The sequence below is a fragment of the Halictus rubicundus genome, chromosome 8 (assembly GCF_050948215.1).
Source record: "Halictus rubicundus isolate RS-2024b chromosome 8, iyHalRubi1_principal, whole genome shotgun sequence".
Lineage (NCBI taxonomy): Eukaryota > Metazoa > Arthropoda > Insecta > Hymenoptera > Halictidae > Halictus > Halictus rubicundus.
In genome coordinates, this window is record NC_135156.1 from 17,267,732 (window position 1) to 17,286,413 (window position 18,682).

General features: G+C 41.6%; 3 protein-coding genes across 5 annotated transcripts; 2 read left to right on the forward strand and 1 right to left on the reverse strand.

Moving 5' to 3' along the window:
* The first annotated feature begins 555 nt into the window (after nt 1–555).
* Nucleotides 556–5,173, forward strand: Nrk (Neurospecific receptor kinase). The gene is made up of 6 exons (XM_076792679.1): nt 556–687; nt 759–949; nt 1,083–1,344; nt 1,413–1,655; nt 1,737–1,924; nt 2,159–5,173. Exons 1-6 carry the CDS (start codon nt 612–614, stop codon nt 3,158–3,160), a joined length of 1,962 nt encoding a protein of 653 aa, XP_076648794.1. The 5' UTR covers nt 556–611; the 3' UTR covers nt 3,161–5,173.
* A 2,322-nt stretch (nt 5,174–7,495) lies between these two features.
* On the reverse strand, nt 7,496–11,020 carry LOC143356748 (RUN domain-containing protein 1). Its single transcript, XM_076792682.1, has 10 exons — nt 10,863–11,020; nt 10,583–10,767; nt 10,412–10,505; nt 10,176–10,343; nt 9,582–9,762; nt 9,420–9,514; nt 8,585–9,340; nt 8,416–8,513; nt 8,239–8,333; nt 7,496–8,177 (listed from the first exon to the last, which is right to left on the reverse strand). Exons 2-10 carry the CDS (start codon nt 10,735–10,737, stop codon nt 8,071–8,073), a joined length of 1,749 nt encoding a protein of 582 aa, XP_076648797.1. The 5' UTR covers nt 10,738–10,767; nt 10,863–11,020; the 3' UTR covers nt 7,496–8,070.
* A 497-nt stretch (nt 11,021–11,517) lies between these two features.
* Nucleotides 11,518–17,641, forward strand: Lap1 (leucine rich repeat containing protein 7 lap1). Of its 3 annotated transcripts, XM_076792653.1 has the most exons (11): nt 11,518–12,522; nt 12,802–12,968; nt 13,043–13,169; nt 13,233–13,468; nt 13,544–14,255; nt 14,673–14,863; nt 15,087–15,200; nt 15,601–16,033; nt 16,275–17,095; nt 17,252–17,323; nt 17,415–17,641. In XM_076792653.1, exons 2-11 carry the CDS (start codon nt 12,813–12,815, stop codon nt 17,589–17,591), a joined length of 3,039 nt encoding a protein of 1,012 aa, XP_076648768.1. In that variant the 5' UTR covers nt 11,518–12,522; nt 12,802–12,812; the 3' UTR covers nt 17,592–17,641. The 3 variants fall into 3 exon arrangements, with proteins under 3 accessions (XP_076648768.1, XP_076648767.1, XP_076648769.1); XM_076792652.1 differs by having other exon boundaries at nt 13,043–13,468; XM_076792654.1 differs by lacking the exon at nt 15,087–15,200 and having other exon boundaries at nt 13,043–13,468.
* The last annotated feature ends 1,041 nt before the right edge of the window (nt 17,642–18,682 follow it).

Sequence of the window (18,682 nt, forward strand, 5' to 3'; positions counted from 1 at the left end):
TTATACGTCAAATATATACAGAGAGCTTGAGAATTTAACGGTTTTCGAATTGATAGCACTTCTTAGCCTAGTTCCAAATTTCCCTTAGATTAGCAGCCACTCAGGTTCGTTACAAAACGAGCAAATTCACCGTTTGTCCTTCACGTATCGGCATTGTAAATAAGGGAAAAACGGAATGCTCGATCGTGTATCACGGGTTTATCGTACGCGTGATAAGGACGAAGGATTTCGCTTAGGGTAACTCGGTTCGTTCCTATCGTGCGACGACGTGCGTGCTTGAAATCGTAGTTACCCCCCACTTTGACATTATTTTGGTTGAATTATCGTGCTTGCTGGGCACCGTCGAAAACAGTTCGAAAAATTACAATCGATAATTGTAATATTCATTCAGCGATCGTCGAACAGGACTATTTACGCGTGCACGTTCGCGTAGGATGGAGCGTAATAATCGGCTCTGCGTTAAAAGATACTCCGATTACGCCACGGATCCGATGCAATTCAATGTCAATTAAACGGGCATCGGTGCTTTGGCGTGCTTTCTCATGCAACGATCTTTCGCATTAAACATGTGATAGTTTCTTCTCGGCCTCACCGCGACGCAACACGTTTAAATGATGGTGTTCTGCATCTTTTCTCTGATAGCAATCATTTTGCATTTCAGTTCTGCTCAAACCAGTACATATTCAGGTATTATAAGGAGACATTGCATGCTATGACTAAGAGAGAGAATTTTCTATTTACGTTTATTTCTTTTACAGAACCAGAGTCTACTGGTTACTGTCTCCCCTATAGTGGGAAGATCTGCAAGAAGTATCTAGCAGGTATTGGAAAGGTATGGATCAACGAGTCCAACACCAACCCCGAGAAGCTGCTGAACGAACAGATTACCACCAATTTGTGGGAAGAGCTGATACAGAAACTCCAAGAACCATGTCGTTCCGCTGCAGAGGTATGTATCATTCAGCCCTCATAAATACTCGGAAGAAATTCACAAAGAAACCATTGAGTCATATCGAGTCTCTTCGCAGAAGATGAAGACGGTACCAGCCGACTTTTTCACCGTTTTGTTTTCATTATTTCAGAAAATGCTGTGCATGTACGCTTTTCCACAATGCCACAACTCGGTTGGCCTGCCGTTATGTTTCGAGGACTGCATGGCAGTGCGTCATCAGTTCTGCTTCAACGACTGGGCGATGATAGAAGACAACAAGCAGAGGAATATGTACATCAGATCGAGGGGACATTTCACGCTTCCAGAATGCAAATCGCTGCCAAAGATAGTCAAAGGGAAAGTGACTTGTTCGCACATTCATCTGACCGATATGAACGAAGAGCTTGTTACATGTAATGCAGATTCCGACTTTTCTTTCGATGCAAAAAATGCACGATCTCTTAATTGTTTATCGTTTCAGATAACTGTGTCATAGGGAATGGTAGATTTTATATGGGCAAAATGAATAAGACAAAGAACGGCTTAGACTGTCAGGCATGGCGTGTACAAACACCCCATAGCCACGACAGACCGCCAGACGTATTCCCACAAATCCGTGACGGCGAGAGTTACTGTAGAAATGCTGGCGGAGACGAACCAATGCCGTGGTGCTTCACCATGAATTCCTCGATACGGTGGCAACATTGTGATATTCCTATATGCGGTATGCCATTGATAGTTAACGAGACGTCCGCTTAAATTGCTATATACTATAATGGATCTCTTTTCCCCTTCCTAAACTTAGATAATGTAACCAATAAAGTAATGGAAGTCGACTCGAAAGACTTAACAATAGATACAGTGTTTAGCCCAGTGTTCATACTAATACTGTGCTCATTGGGATTTGTAATTATACCTGGAACCGTGTTATCGATTGTATTGAGTCAGAGGCTCCACAAACGACACCAAGGGTACAACCCAACGAATAACCAGGTACACCAAACATGCTCGATTCTTGCAAATCATTTCAAATTGTGTATGCACAAAGTTGTCCAGAAAAATATTGCCGAGCCTGGACTTAATAATCACGAGTTTTTCATTAACTTCATTTCGGACGGTCTACAGTGTGCGACAATTCGAAAATGTCGAGTACTCTGTAGACGGGACGGATTTTTGCGGGTTTTCGCACATCTCGAGTCACGATCTGTAACAATACATAATTTCTAGTATGTAACCATCGACCTGGACAAGCTGCCAAGCAACAACGCCTACCACAAGACCAGCGCCCAGCTGAATCCGAAGCTAGAGAAGCTGGAGTTCCCACGGAACAATGTGATCTACGAGCGAGACTTAGGGCAAGGTGCTTTCGGCCGAGTATTCCAGGCTAAGGCACCCGGTTTGGTCCCTGGCGAGGAATTCACGAATGTCGCCGTGAAGATGCTGAAGGACGAGGCGTCGGAGGACCTGCTGAAGGATTTCGAGCGCGAGGCTTGTCTCCTGGCCGAATTCGATCACCCTAACATAGTGAAATTGCTGGGCGTTTGCGCGCTGGGTCGGCCTATGTGTTTGCTGTTCGAGTACATGGGCCGCGGCGACCTGAACGAGTTCCTGCGATTATGCTCGCCCGGCAATTACATTATCCGGAGTTTGGACAGGGACGAGCATTTCACGGATTCGCGATTGTCGCACATGGATCTGATCAACATCGCGCTGCAGGTGGCTTCCGGCATGGTGTACCTGTCCGACCGGAAGTTCGTCCACCGGGACCTGGCCACCCGCAACTGTTTGATCAACGACCAAATGATCGTGAAGATCGCGGACTTCGGGCTGTCGCAGAAGATTTATTTGCAGGACTACTACAAGGGGGACGAGCAGGACGCGATACCCGTCCGATGGATGCCCCTAGAGAGCATACTGTACAACAAGTACACCGTCGAGTCCGACGTGTGGGCATTCGCGGTGTGCCTGTGGGAGATTTTCAGTTTCGCTCTTCAGCCTTACTACGGGATGACCCACGAGGAAGTTGTAAAGTACATTAAGGAGGGCAACGTCCTTCAATGCCCGGAGAACACGCCTACCGCAATCTACGATTTGATGAAACTCTGCTGGAACAGGAGACCGTCGGACCGGCCGGCGTTCAGAACCATTTACAACACGCTCGACACCATCAAACACAATCTAGAGGCGGAGAACAAGTCGGACAGCGTGCCGTTGCGTATTCACGTTTGAACCTGATTGTAATTTCGGCGAATCGGCGGTACAGTCACCTACCCTCCTGTTTCGATTTTTACAACGTATACAAAAATCATCGGAGGTAGGTAGTTGTTCCACAGGTTCGCCATAATTTGTACTAAATGGAAGCTCGTGATCCAGGAGAACTCTAGCGGATAAGTGATATATATGCAAAGGTAACAGTAAGTGAATGGTAAATCGTACCTACGTGTTGCGCGTATCTGCCTTTGTTATGTTTGTTGCGTAGCCTCGTCGAACGAACTGAATGAAATGTTTATAAGAAGCGTTTTTTATATTAGTAGCCATTGTGTTTGCGACGTTAAGCATTCACGCGAAGCTAGGGCAAATACGTTTGTGTATTTTCTTTTCTTTTTTAATTCTTTGCTTATATATATATATATACGTACATCACATCGAGCCTCTATTTTTCGAATAATTTTTCTTCTTTCCATTATAGACTTCTGCGAGAGGATTTATCTGACATTGTTTTTAGACAACATTCCCGAGCGAATGAAGTAAGGATTAATTTATATTTAGCCGTAGTTTATTTGTACACGGGTCCAGACTGTTCTATAGTGATTTTACACGAACGTTTGTATTACGTTACAATCTATTGTGATTTCACGCATTCCGTCAACGAATTTTACAAACAAGCCAGTAAGAACATTGATGATGAAACACACTGAGATAAAATTTCTCTGTGGTGATGTAGTACCCGACAGATACAATGTTTCTTGTGTAAGTAGTAAGCAGACTGTCGATCTTTAAAAAAAAACAAAAAGAGAACAATCGTTTATTTATAGTCGATATCAGCAAGCCATCGATTTTGTCGTATCCATGATCAAAATTGTCACTGATGTTTCTCGAATCACGAAGAACGAGACTTTATATTATATTTTTACAAATTCTACTGCCTTGTTACTCTCACGATTAGAAACTTGAAGACTGATGATGCATTTTTTAAAGATAACTTTAAACAATATAAGTATATAGTTAGTAATTTCTTTTTTTTTTTAATTAGTTACTTTATAAAAACGTGGAGCTTCACCCTTCGTTTGACTTAATCATGACTGTACACCTATACCTATATATTTATACGCGTATTTATATGTATTAACGAATACATTTGCTGTATTTCCTTACTTCTTCAGAACTGGAATATCTTAAGAGACATGCGCTATGTTGGCACACAGACTTTCCTATAGATATATATTATAAATATATATATATATAAATATATATAAAAGAACAACAAATAATGATGTTTCGCTGAAGCCTAAGACGGATAATACTGAATTTATATAGCTACGCGAACGATTCGGCCATAAAAAAAAGAATGGGTTTATATTTAGCGACGTTATGTGTAAACTGTCCTTAATTGTTAGATGTTAGATCGTTGCTGTACCAAAAAAAAAAAAAATAGCCTATTTAATGTACGAAGAATATCAATGAAAGCTATTATGACAAATGTTACAGTAAAGAAAAAAAAATATGAAATGAAACATTTAAGTGAGTGTATACTGTGCAACTGTTATACATAAGGTTTGAAAGTAAATCATTACTGTGCTGTAAAGCGATATTTAAATGAATGTTTCGACTGTAACATAGAATTGATTTACAGTATTATATTTTGCTCTAAGAGACGTATAACGCGCCTAAATGCATTTTTCCTACGGTGAAGTGAAATTTTCTTTTTTCGATCGGAGAGTAGAGACGTTTGCTTTGGACTTTTGTGATACGACTTCAGCACCTTCAAAGTGATATTAAATGTAATCCTTGCTTATTCTTGTATTCTGTAAATGTATTATAACCAGTCTATTCATTTATGAATGTTGTATCCTATTCTTAAGTACAGTAGACAAGTGTAGCCAATCAATGTCATCGTCTGTTTGGTTCTCCAGAATGAGTATGCATCGGCAATAGGCAGACGAATGTTCTTCATTCCGCTGTAATTCTTGGTTGAGCATTAACAAATAGTAAATGTATTACACGAGAGAGAAAACGATAGAGGATGAGAGAAAAGAGAAAAAAAGATGTGAATGCAATATCCGAATGCTCTTCCATAAACCTTTTTATACACGACTTTTATATTGTGAACAAAGAGAAGAGGAACTTCTACCAAGTTTGTGCTCTTACATCTGTGTACTTGTATCCTGTATAAGTAGTATTGTACGTGATATATAATATTTATGATGGTACGTACATAAACGCGTATCGTCGGCGACCAAGAAAGAAAACTTCTGGTATTATATACATTCGTTGAGTTCAGATACGTTATTGACAATGTAGACTCTATTCTGAATTTTATGTACAACAAAACTGTAATCTAATCGCTGTAAGAACATCGAGATTTCTCGATAATCTATTTTGAAGACCCGAGATAAAATTCATAAGTATCAGACTAAAATGAACGAAAAATATATATATATATAAATATATATGTAGCGACGTCTAATTTACACGTTCCTTTTTTCTCGATGTAGAGACTCGTATTTAAAGAAAAGTCAATGAAAATTGTACAGGGTAAGTCGTGAGAGACGTAACAAAAACATTTTTGATTTTTGGAAGTACATAATTGATGAAAAAAGTTATGTTCATCTGTCAGAGGCGTTAGATATTTTTTCATTTCGAAAACTCTTGCGATTCACTCTGTGTACTTTGTTATTACGAATGTCGGGGGTGTAAATTATCTGTGAAATACTACAAACGTGTTGAAGGAAAAACTGAAATATTTATTAATGTACAACTTTTACAAGAAACAAACAATCAATTTCATGTATTCCCCCGTTTCGTTTTTTTTTTGTCACGTGTGCAGGATTTTCAGAAAAAGAGGGGTTAATGAAAAGTGTACAAGGTTATTCGTGAGAGACGAAACAAGCGTGGATCTCGGAACACATTTTTAATTTTCGAAAGTATAATTGGTCTTTAGACGAAAAAAAGTTATGTTCATCTTACAGAGGTGTTATTTTATTTCGAAAACTCTTGCGATTCACTCTGTGCACTTTGTTATCACGAATGTCGGGGGTGTAAATTATCTATGAAATACTGCAGACGTGTTGAAAGAAGGAATTGGCCATGTAACTTTTTGTGATGTAAAACTTTTATAAGAAATAAACAGCCATTTCATGTACTCTGCCGTTCGTTTTTCTTTGTCACTTTAATTATTAATCAGAAAATCTTGTTAATCAGGAATAAAGAGTCAGGATAGATTGCTGTACAAAACTTGAAATACATTGCTCCATAAATATATTTCTGCACATCTTCTCTTCAATAAACTAATGCCAAATTATTACGTATATATAAAAAGCAGATATTTATATATATATATATATATGTATATTGTATAATACATTTGAGTTTCACTTAAAAACTATTTTACATGGGAAGTATCTTATATACAGGGTGTCCCAAAAATGTTGTATCCTCATGAAAGGCGTGATTTCTGAGGTCATTTGAAGTAACTCTTTTCTTTGCCAAAATGTTCTCCACGGCTTTTTTAAGTTGTTGTTAACGAAAAACACGGACCAATAAGGGCGCGGCATCAGCGGACGAATTTCAGCTCGGCCAATGTCAACGCCACGCTCAGCGTAGCCGCGCTCTGATTGGTCTGATTTCACAAAGGAAAATATTACTTCAAATGACCTCAGGAATGACCCCACCCTTTTCAAGGGAACAATATTTTTGGAACAATCTGCATATAGAATAACTGCAAGTAACTGGATGTATGTGTATGTATGTCCAGTAAATCGTTAACTATCTAGCCGAAAACAATGCGTGTGTTCTATCGCTAATATCTCTACTATTATTCAACGTGGTAAAATTAGGAACAGTTGTTATGTATAATCGAGAGAAATTTCAGTAAGACCTATACTTTCAGCTGCATACGAGAATGTAACGACTTATACAGATTTGTTCAACGATTTGCACAGTAAAATGAGGACCCCAATGTTTAAACTCTTTTTCTTTTCCTCAACAGTGACGCTTAACTAAACATTGCATATCTTACACATTTACGTCAACGCATATACAATATATATATAAACGCGAGAAAATGAAGGAACAAATCAATGATAAAGATTTATGAAACACAACGAAGATAAAATGATTGACAATATATTACAATATCGACGATTATGCGCGGTGTATACTGTTTATATGTTATAAGATTCGACTACTGTCTCAATGATATGTTACTGTAAAACTCATCGACATTAACATGCGAAGAGGTACTACAAACTAAAGAACAGTATTCGCCTGAATGATCGAAAAGAAAACATATTGGTCTTTGGTTTTTTCGGTCGGTATCTATAGTAAGAAGTAACACGTGACTTTCTTCGCCGTTCTCCGCGAGAAGATTTTAACATTACTTGTTCAATCGGTACAAAGAAAACGTTTAGATTCATTTGTTTCTCGAGAACGTGCAGTATTTGAAAAATGTACCTCAAAATAACTACGTAATACGTTATTATCAGTCCATATATCAGGCAGCATTGCATTTATACCTGTGCTATGAAGTCGCGATATATATCTCTATATATAGTCGTTCGTTTAAGTCTCCGCCAACCATCAGATTATCTTCCCTCCTTCAGATCTCATAGAGCGAGCACGCTCTTAAAACCGAGTAATTAAAAGCCCAGACTCCCGAGGATTAAACGCGGCAATACTGATACTCGAAATTATTGCAGCTACGGTTATTGCGTCGCAATAATCTTCCACTAACGAGCGCTCAGGGAATGAGAGAAAGGAATGTCTTCCACGAAAGAATACTTTTTCAAATATAATGGATCCGCGTAATACCAACGTAAAGTTAAAATGTACTGATTCTCGTTTACGTTGCCCATGTACTTTGTTCGCTAAAATTGACTACCTCATAGTCGCTGAATGACGAACATCGTCTCGCTTCGCAATCAAAACGCGTCCTTTATATTCTGGAATTGTCTCACCGCCAGGTCCACCGGTAAATCGAACTTGTAGCTGGTAAGACGATCGAGAGTGTGAAACGCATCTTGGAAACCTGTTTGCAATAATAACAGAGTCAGGTTCGCCTCAGCGTTCATTTCAATATCCCATTATACCTGTTTTCACGACGTAACTCCACGATGCATAATGATTCTCAAGCAGGTACTGACACTGCAGGATCAGTTTCAACCAGGCGACGAGTTTCTTAGAGCTGAAATAAATCGTCGATCAGTTATGAATTTCGAAAAGACTTATACACCTACCCCTCGATTTATTATGTACGATCTACTTACTTCAGGGACGCGCATATGAACGCTTTAAAATGGGAATCGTAGCTTCTCTTGTAGGGGCTATGCGAGGCAATGATGTTCCCGATAGTCGTCAACAGGCTCTGGAAATTTTAATAATGTTTCAGACATTTACGCTGACAATTCGCAAGCATTGGATATCACGGGGAAGTACCTGTTTGGAGGACACGATTCTCCCAGTGAGATCTAGATTGAAGCTTTGCGATAATTTCTGCGCCGGACTAGAATTGTAACGGTGGCCGTTTTTAATTTCATAGTACTTCAGTATCAGCTCCCAGGCGTGCATTAAATTGGTAGTGGAGGAGTGTCGTTGCGGGAAGCAGCCCACAAATGGTACCACGCTATTGGCACGCACGTCGGCCATTAATCCGTGCTGCATTAAGTCTCGTATGGAGGTTGCTAAGTGCTTCCTCACGGCAGATGTTACTCTGGCGTTGCAATTGGACGAAGAATCGGAATCAGAGGCGTAATCGTTCTCGTTAATAGCGTCGTCGTCGTCCGGATGATTGACTTCCATGATCATCTCTATCACGTGTTCGACGGCTATGTCCAGCCTGGTTCTTAGGTCGCGCCATTTGTGTACCGAATTTTTCTTGAAGTTTCGCCGCACTCTTTCGCTTCCGCATCCCAACTGGGACACCAGGAACATGTGCAACAGAGCGACCACCTTCTTGACAGTATTGATCGTCTTCGTCGTGTTTTCCTCCTCTATCGGCTTCTTATTAAATGCACTCTTGGCATAAGAAGAGGAAGTTGCGGAGCCGCTAGTGTGCACCGGACAGGCACAGGTGCACGCTAGAGTCTCCGTGCTGACTTCCCCTTGAAGATAATTTATAAACCGCTCTAGATCCGTAATCTGCGTCTTCAGCTGAGACACCAGTTGTTCCTTCATTTTCAAAGGACTAACGATCTGCAAATTAGATCGATTAATTCTCTCCGATCCGCGAGGGAACCCTCGTTATTGCGTCCTACTAAGTCAAATGATTTACCTGACTTATAGCATAATCTACTTGCCATCTTAAATCGTCAACTGGTAGTTTGCAGAGCTCGTCGACGTTAAAATTTAATTTCTCTTTTAAATGACCTGGAAAACAGATGGTGGAGTATTAGTCTGGAGTCTGTGCGGAAGGTATCGGTTAAGCAGAACTTACTGATTATGATATTCTGCCGTTCTAATATCATGCTCTGCGGCAAATCTGCATCGCCTGTTTCGTACGCATACTTCTCTAGATCCTCCAACTGAGATTTCAGTTGGCATATCAGCTCTTTCTGCTTTGTTCTCTGCAGAGCCATTTTAGACTCGACATCAACATCATTAATCACTCCAGATATCTGTTAAATTGCACACACTGAGCAATCAGCTTCTCGTGTTTTCGTATTACCGTTTCAAACCAAAAAGAGAAATGTTAAAAAACGAGGCGAGGATTGAAAGCTCGAGAATAACAAAAGCATATGTAAAAAACAACGTGTATAAAAACATTTATTTCCCAATGTAACACAGGTATTACTTTGTCTACAAAACGGTTAAAACTTCATTAGAAAACAAGGGAAAAAATAATGTATCACAGATCTGTATGCATGTCAGCATTTTACAAGCAAAGCGAGTTGTATTAAAATAAGGCAAACACACAGAGGAAATGGTCGTGAGAAAAGAACCAAAACAAAACAAAAAAAGAGTGAAACTTAACTAGTTAACACTAAAAAAAAATTAAAATACTGGCACTGTAGATTATTGCACAGCTTACGCTTTGCTTGCAGGACACTGGAGAGGTCGGAGTAATAGATCTACTATCAAGTGACAAATTATTCGGAACATCCGGGATTCCCCTAAATGCAAACTCTTCTAACTCCTTGAGCAACGCTTCCTTCTCGATGGTCGGCGCATCCACGATTTGTCTCAAACGGAACTGAACCTGGAGGAGCAAGATGGAACGGAGAAAATTGTCTTTCGTATTCAAGTACTTTAAGAAGCATTCAATACCTGGGCGAAATGAGTGGTAAGTGCAATGAGGGACGAGTTAAGCATCTCCTGCTCCTCCTCCAGCACCTTGAGCCTCTCCATATCGTACGACAAACTGCAAAAATAAAGATATTGCTTAATTATAGAAACTTGATTAAGTTGGTCCAGATCATTTGGCAGAAGGGTACTCACTTCTCCATGTTATCTACATATTTATATTCGTCGGCAAAATCATTGTCGCAGTCGTTCGCTCCGACTGGCGCCCACCTTTCCCCAGAGGGTCTGTCGCTTTCATCCGAATTCTCGATATCCTCTACCTCGCAACCCTTATGTTCCTCAGCACTCATTTTCTTATCGTCAACGATCTCGTCTTTTTTCTACAATCCGAGTTTACATTGATCGATTCCCCTTCTCAGAAACAGATCTCGGCGGAGTCGAACAAGACCTGTTCCTGCCTCCACTTTCTACATACCAGAAAATTGATTCCCCTTCGAGAACATCACAACGTTCTCAGTCTTCCACCTTTTCGTCACGTTTAATCCATTAATTAACTTCTGCGCACGTGTACGTCTGGAAACGTCACCGACTGTTGTCGATTAGGCACCCCTGCAAGGCGCGTTCTCAATGGTTCTCAAACCATTCTCGCCATCATGGATTTATGATGGCGTCAACAGTGTCAGCATAGAGTATAAAGAATACACTAAAGGCGACGTCTCTGTCGAAATTTTGTATGTCCTTATCTCTGCCATGTTGCCATGTTGCGGCAATATTTGCAACAAGATGTGCCGAATAATTCACAAAAATACATTGAATGATAGGTCTATATTATACCTCGTCTGTGATGAAACTTCGTGTACATAAAGAAAATATTACTATAAGAAAGAATATGTCTGCCTTTTTTTTTAACCTACAAAATAAGAAGTTTCGTGAAACACGAAACCCCAAATGGTGATTGGTCTACTCCTATACTTCGTCTGTGGTAGTAGATCTTCGTTCATGATTATTCTACCTGCGAGCGCATGCGCACCGCTCTTAAAAAACGCGGGAGTTTCGCTTCTTACCGTGCTCTATGCCTGGTCAAACTATTCCCCTTCCTCCCACCAGCATCTCTTGGATAGCCACAGTGTTTCTCAACTCGCTATCGGGTACGAATATTCAAATTCTTCGAGTTAAACTTTCTTATTGATCTTAACGAGTAGAATACATGCAAAATAAGATACACAATGAATGTATTAACAATTACAGACTGGCGATCGTAGAAGAAAGCAGTTCGCAACCGGAACAAGCGGATCGAAGTTAAACAAAGCGTACAGATTTGGGCGAATTTCAGCATCACTATGTATAGAACCGAGTAGGGATACATCATCCCCTCTCGGCATAAAGTTGCCAACAACGGTGCACCCTGGCATACATAGAATTGGCTCGCTTTTTACACGATAAAAATCTGGCTGTGATCGATTCAGGCTGCTACACCGAGACAACTCAATAACGGTTCATTAAACCGAAGCTCGATAGTTTTCGAGCGAACTTCGAACGCGACCCGCGCCAGGCGCCTGCTTCGAGAAGATAAATCGTCGCGGGACACCGTGTGAAGAAGTCATTATGAACGGACCATTACATTTCTTTGAAGGTTTTTCAGTCAATGAATAATAAGCCCGTACCTACTACGTTTGTTCGATAAATGCGTTCGGGACCGTTGTCGTTTGTGATACCGTCGTTGTCGTCGTCGTCGTCGTTAGGACAACCACGGGGAACGATCGTCACCGATGAGTGAATAGCGAGATATGTTTATGAAAGAAGTCCTTGGGGAGGTCTATCGAATAACCTGCACCTCTTGACATCTACTCGGTGTCGATCGGTACATCGTCGCAGCCTATGCGATTCGTTCTCGATACTGATTTCGGAACGGGAAGACACTGTGTCGCGTGCCGTGGTCTTTCGCGATGATGCGGCCCGAAACGATCCTGGCGAAGCCGGCACGAAAGAAACGGACCGTCGACGCACCAATTGCCGAATGATTCCCGAGGACCCCATGGAACAATAGTCTTTAGCGAGTCAAGCGCTGTTTCGGACCTGTCTGCTTGCCATACGTGTATCGATGCTCTTGGGGAATCGTTCTTGAAGTATTATAGGTACTATCCTGGTTTCTCTCAATTTCTATCGATCACACTCTCCTTTTTAAATGCGGACCTTAAGGGTCGAGTTATACTCAGCCACGTCCGTCTCGAGGCATGGACAGAATTGCGGGCCTTCGTGCCATCCAGGATCCTGCGAGTCCCAGACGGACTTGTATAACTCCACCTTTAACTGTTTCGAACCATTGGAAGATTGAATTAATTCTAGATCATTGAATCGATTTATGGAATATTTTGAGTCAATGTTTGCTAATCGAGATAAAAATTGTTTTCCAGTTATACATGAAATGGGTAGTGCTTGGTGGCAGTGCGCTGCATGTCTGAGAGCACAAGAAGAAGATATCTGCGAGCTGAACCTGAGTCACTGTAATCTTTACGATGTACCACCCGACGTGTTCATTTATGAAAGAACATTGGAAAAGCTCTGTCTGGATTGCAACAGAGTAACTATTAAGCTTAATCGTTTTTTTTTTTTAAAGATGTTCGTCGAGAGTATTAACGATGCATCTTCTTGCAGATAAAGGATCTTCCAAGGCCACTGTTTCAGTGCCATGAATTACGAGTACTATCCCTTAGCGATAATGAAGTCACCACGTTACCACCCGCCATAGCGTCGTTAATCAACCTGGAATACCTAGACCTCAGTAAAAATAGTATTAAAGAATTACCGGACAGTATAAAAGAATGTAAAAACCTTCGTTCCATAGATATCAGTGTTAATCCTTTCGAACGTTTTCCCGATGCTATCACGCACATCGTTGAGCTCCGGGAATTATATATAAACGATGCATACATAGAATACTTGCCGGCTAACTTCGGTAGACTCTCGGCTCTCCGAACTCTGGAGCTCAGGGTGAATAACATGATGACATTACCAAAGAGCATGAGCCGTCTGATAAATTTGCAAAGACTCGATATTGGTAACAATGACTTCACTGAATTGGTAGGTCCCCCTTTCGCTTATGACACAGGAGAATAATTAGTTCTAATCGATTAATTGATTTTGCTCTGTTTCCAGCCGGAGGTTGTCGGGGATCTAGTCAATCTCACCGAACTGTGGATAGACGGGAACGATATCAAACGTATACCAGTGAACATCAATCAACTGTACCGTTTGAATCATTTCGACTGCACGATGAACACTATCCACGTGATCCCGTCGGAGATAGACGGCTGGCGAGATATTTCGATAATGCATCTTTCTTCCAATGAGATTTATCAGTTGCCGGACTCCCTGTGCTATCTGCGAACGATCGTGACCCTGAAAGTCGATCACAATCAATTGAGCGCACTGCCAAACGACATCGGACAAATGTCGAACTTAGAGGAGCTTATAGTCACTAAGAACTTCCTCGAGTATCTACCGTCGTCGATAGGACTTCTACGGAAGCTGCACTGTTTGAACGCGGACAATAACTGCTTGAGGTGCCTCCCGCCAGAGATCGGGAGCTGCACCTCGCTATCGTTGCTTTCGTTGCGATCGAACTATCTGACCCGGGTACCGCCCGAGCTCGGTCACCTGTCCTCGTTGCGGGTACTCAATCTCGTGAACAATTGCATCAAATACTTGCCTGTTTCTATGCTGAACTTGAATAACTTGAAAGCGTTATGGCTGAGCGACAATCAAAGTCAACCACTGGTGCCACTGCAGCAGGAGTTCAATTGCGAGGAGGATATGATGGTATTGAGCTGCTTCATGCTGCCGCAGAATCCGCGACAGGAACTCGAACGTGAGCATTCGTAAATTCTGCTTTGACGATCAGGTCTTCTTCGAGGTGCTCCAGTTAGTTTTAACCCTTTGCACTCGAAGCTATTTTGACTCTAGAATATTTCGTCTGATGTAGCATATTTTCGTTGCGTACAATCTTTTCCATTTTGTCAAAGACGTTTAGGAATTGTTTTAAATTATAGCATAGCCACTTTTAAATAACATGCTCAATATGTACACTGAATATAATTTTACAAATAAGTATTTAACATCTATGTCTGATATATTATCGCTGCTAGTGGATAATGAGGAGGAAGACGAGGAATGAAATGGTAAAGTATAAGATTCGAGAGAACTACGAGTATTTCTGGAGACTGTTAACGATCTTCTCAGTTTTCACGGTGATCCAATGAATGATTTTATGTTTGTGCACGCGCAGAAATACCGCCGGCTGTAGGACTAATTTCCAGTTCGATTGTTGGTACCGGAAAGAGAATATGTTTTGCTGCTGAGGTAGAATCCGAGATCCCTAGACAACTCCATCGAGCACCAACACCCTACCCCAAAGAGCTGCGCAATCTCGCTAGGCATGCCCGCAATTTGCAACATCAATCGGCTCACGATCAAAGAGTAAGTATCGCTGTTGAGAAATAGTCCTTGATCTGTTTCTCGTACCGGAGATACAGGACTCGCGTGACTCTAAACCACAGAAAAAGAAAATGACACCAAAAGAGAATATCGATGACATCAAGTTGGTATTTTTATTTTATGTTTTTTTTTTATGTGTGCTTTGTGTTTACGCAACAACAAAAAAATCGAACGATACAAGACAATTGGCGATTGACACTTCCAGATGCATTTAGAACAGGAGACAATGATCAAAGAAGCTATTATTGCAAAAGCTACTACTACTCTGGACCTTGCCTCAAAAACTGGGACCTGTTTCTCGCAAAGTTTCTTTAATAAGGTACTCATTCAAAAGAATTATGCGAAACAAGGGCAACGCGTGCGTTTCCAGAGTGACTTCTAATATTTCTAGGACTTAAATGCGTTCTTCAAAGTTAAAATTAGGTTGCTGCATAATGCTATCGTCAATATTTCCCCACTGCAAAAATATGCAGGACGATTCGTTGACATCGAAACAAAATTTTCTTTAAAATCTTAAAGATCAGTTTTGTACCTGAATATGGTAAATAATAAATCTACAGTGGTATTTCTTGATTAAAACACTTGCCTTCTAAAATCAGACATTTCATATGCAACAACCTAATGCAAAGGCGAACCGTTAGATATTCAAAGAGCAAAAATATTTCAAGCCGCCCGTTGGATTAATATTTACAAGGAATGATGAAGTATGTATCCTTCAGGGTTCACATGCTTCACTTTCACCTACGGATCGCAACCCATCAACAGGGTACAAGAGCGCAAGCCCTACGGACGTCGGAACAGAGCCGTCAGTGTCAGAGGAGTCATCGGACGAGGCAAACAAGACAGTACTCGCTAAGGAGAAAAGCCCAGACATCCGAGAAGCAAAGTACATTCGCAACCCTACGTCAGAGTATCTCTCCAAACCTCCAACGGTAGCAGATTATGTGAACTCCACGTGGAAACCGGACGAATACTCGAAGGCGAACACGGCAAAGATTGTGGAATCGGAGAAGTTCGCCGTGGGCATTAACAACGGCGATCAAATGCTCGTACAGACGCCAAAATTAAACGAAATTCCCCCGGTACCGCCGCCGTATCATATCGCTGCCGCGTTCTCGAAGAAAGCGGCGCTTTTCCAACAGTTAAACCAATGTACGTATTCATTTGTTAGACCACGTACACATTGAGTCGTGGAAAATGGGGTCAAAGAATTTTTATTTCCTGAAAAATCGTTTTCATCATAAAATGTGTATGTACATCTTAAAGTACATACTTTCGTGTCTATACACCGCAATTTTTCAAGTAAAATATCAAGAAATGAGTCTTGCGTAGTTCAAATGCAACAACTCGGAACAATTGAACAGTATTTTCAAATGTATTCTTGCTTCAGTAGGTCAGTCGGACTCGCCAACGATCGTCCCTCCGCAAACGGACATGAACATATCAAACCTGAAGGTGTCTCAGGAAATTCCGAATTACGATGGGAACGACGAGTCGTTCAAGGCCGAGGAATACGTGCGTTTATGCAACGAGAAGTTCCCGTCGAACACGGACGGGTCAGACGTGACCATCAGCAACGGGAAAACAAGTTCAACTCCCGATCAGGCGAATTTGTTGACCGAGCCGAGCGAGCAGGAGCAGTCGTTCGAGGGCGACCGATCGTTGAAGCCGAGCAGAATTCCGATTTTGAAAACGAAGCACCTGGAGTCCGCGAATTCGAACAACAGCGACTTGTCCAACAAATGCATGAACTCTTCCACGGAGGATTACGAGAGCCTGAAGATGTTGAACTCATCCTGCATTCCCACGTCCCCTGTAACGGGCAAGAAGTACCGAAGCCCCCTCTCCATGCAATCGAAGTTCTCCGACCGGCCGAAGAAGATCACGAACGGGACCGTGAACAATAACGCGTCCTGCGATAATCTGGCGTCGTTGAACACCACGAACTCGAGTCCGGTTGGGAATCTGAGCGTGGATTGTCAGGACGGACCCCTGAAAACTGTTCCCAATGACACTACGAACGCGAACAGTCCCACGGGTATGAAGAACGAGGTGAATTCTGGTCGAAGTACGCCGGTCTCGCTGAACAATAAATCCTTCAGCGAGTTGAACTGTTCCGACAAGTACAAAATCGGCGGAGGGAACGAGTCGGTCAACTCGGACAGGAGGCCGAGGTTCAAGTGGATGTTTGGCCCCCATAGAAATGCTAATGTAGTACGTAATTTCAAGTATAACAAAGGGTATAACCGAGTTTTTATTCTATTAACTACGACGCAACTACTAAAACTTAATAATAATAATGACCATCTTATCCGGCTATACCCTGTCTGACCAAAAGTGGCAACCACTAAGACAATCGTTGTTTTTCAGTTGCCTGTTCAAGTCAGAAAGAACCCGGGCCTCGGCTTCAGCATAGCTGGCGGAGTTGCCGGCGCGGAAACTGTAAGTTTTATAGACTAGAAGCGACGCATCATGTTTCTAAGAACTGTCTACGCTATCTACAACCGGCTGACATCGTCCGTTGCGTCTTCAGGGGATCATAGTGACCAAAGTGAACCCGGACGGTCCTGCTCAAGGTACTCTTCGACCCGGAGACAAAATTCTGGAGGTGGACGGCATAGACTTCACGAAATCGGATCACAATAACGCCGTGGCTGTACTTCGAGCGACCGGTGCCGTGGTATCGATGATGATCAGCCGTCACCAATGACGCCAGACCATCGGTTGATCGGTTTTCGGGGATCCCGACTGATTGACGTAAGCCCCCCTTTACCTTCTATCTTTTCTGTGAAACGATCATCGACACACGGAGGAAGATCGACGGCGACGAAGAGGTCTCTTGTTTGCTTCGCTTGTTTGCTACGTTGGTAGGATCATGCTCTCTCTCCGACACTGTCGAGCGACTGATTCGTACGACTGAGGCAGCGTTACCAAAGGTGAGAGTGGGGAGTTCAGAGAAAAAGAAAATTTTTGGCTTCCAGTGGTCGCACACGACTCGCATAAATACACGTAAATACACACACACACACACGTGATGTATAAGGCAGGGCTTGGAAACTGTTACAATATCCATTTCGGTACTTGAAACGGTTCTGAGGAACCTTTATGTTCGATAATTCTTGCGAAGAACCGAAATTTTCATTAGTATATTTTTTGGTTACTTCTCAAAGCTGGTTCTATTTAACACTAGGTTTACGGTGCACTGTGATTATTTTGCTAGATTGCAGATCTTTATGCAAAATTTTATATCTGAATTGTGACAACCTGGAGTGAAATACAAAGTTATTTTCTGTTTTAATATATTTAATAGGCTGAAGACAATGCAGCAGCATTTTGAAATTCTTCTGATGTCTTCACCGTTTTAAATTACACCTACTCGTTCTCGTCGTGAATGCATAAAATTCTAGATTTATATACTACATTATAAAAATAGGGAATAAAAATAAGTTTGTTGAATAATTCCTCCTATATGCGGTAAATTGAAAATATTAGTTTGACGTGTCCCATGAACCTAGTGTTAAGATGGAGGTTCTCCGTGACGGTGTTGATCCGGAGCCTTTGTATAACAGTTCAGAACAGTTTATTTTCGGAATCGTTTCATGCCCTGGTTTAAGGTAAACGAGAAACAATAAGCGACAGACAACAATTCGTTAGGGTATAGAGTAGACTAGAAACATGGTCCCCTGCACAATTATTGGAGGCAAAAGTGGTTTGAACATTGTGATGTACAAGAGAGTTATTTTTAAGAGGATATTTCTTCACGGGCCAATTCGTATGGATAGCGTAAGCTAGTGGCTATTT

Coding starts and splice junctions, on each gene's coding strand:
- Lap1 (XM_076792652.1), top strand. CDS start 12,813: ATGGGTAGTGCTTGGTGGCAGTGCGCTGCATGTCTGAGAGCACAAGAA. Junction 17,096..17,251: donor CCCATAGAAATGCTAATGTA/GTACGTAATTTC, acceptor GTTGTTTTTCAG/TTGCCTGTTCAAGTCAGAAA. Junction 17,324..17,414: donor GAGTTGCCGGCGCGGAAACT/GTAAGTTTTATA, acceptor TTGCGTCTTCAG/GGGATCATAGTGACCAAAGT.
- Nrk (XM_076792679.1), top strand. CDS start 612: ATGATGGTGTTCTGCATCTTTTCTCTGATAGCAATCATTTTGCATTTC. Junction 950..1,082: donor CATGTCGTTCCGCTGCAGAG/GTATGTATCATT, acceptor TCATTATTTCAG/AAAATGCTGTGCATGTACGC. Junction 1,345..1,412: donor GAACGAAGAGCTTGTTACAT/GTAATGCAGATT, acceptor TTATCGTTTCAG/ATAACTGTGTCATAGGGAAT.
- LOC143356748 (XM_076792682.1), bottom strand. CDS start 10,737: ATGAGTGCTGAGGAACATAAGGGTTGCGAGGTAGAGGATATCGAGAAT. Junction 10,506..10,582: donor TATGTAGATAACATGGAGAA/GTGAGTACCCTT, acceptor TTATTTTTGCAG/TTTGTCGTACGATATGGAGA. Junction 10,344..10,411: donor TTACCACTCATTTCGCCCAG/GTATTGAATGCT, acceptor TTGCTCCTCCAG/GTTCAGTTCCGTTTGAGACA.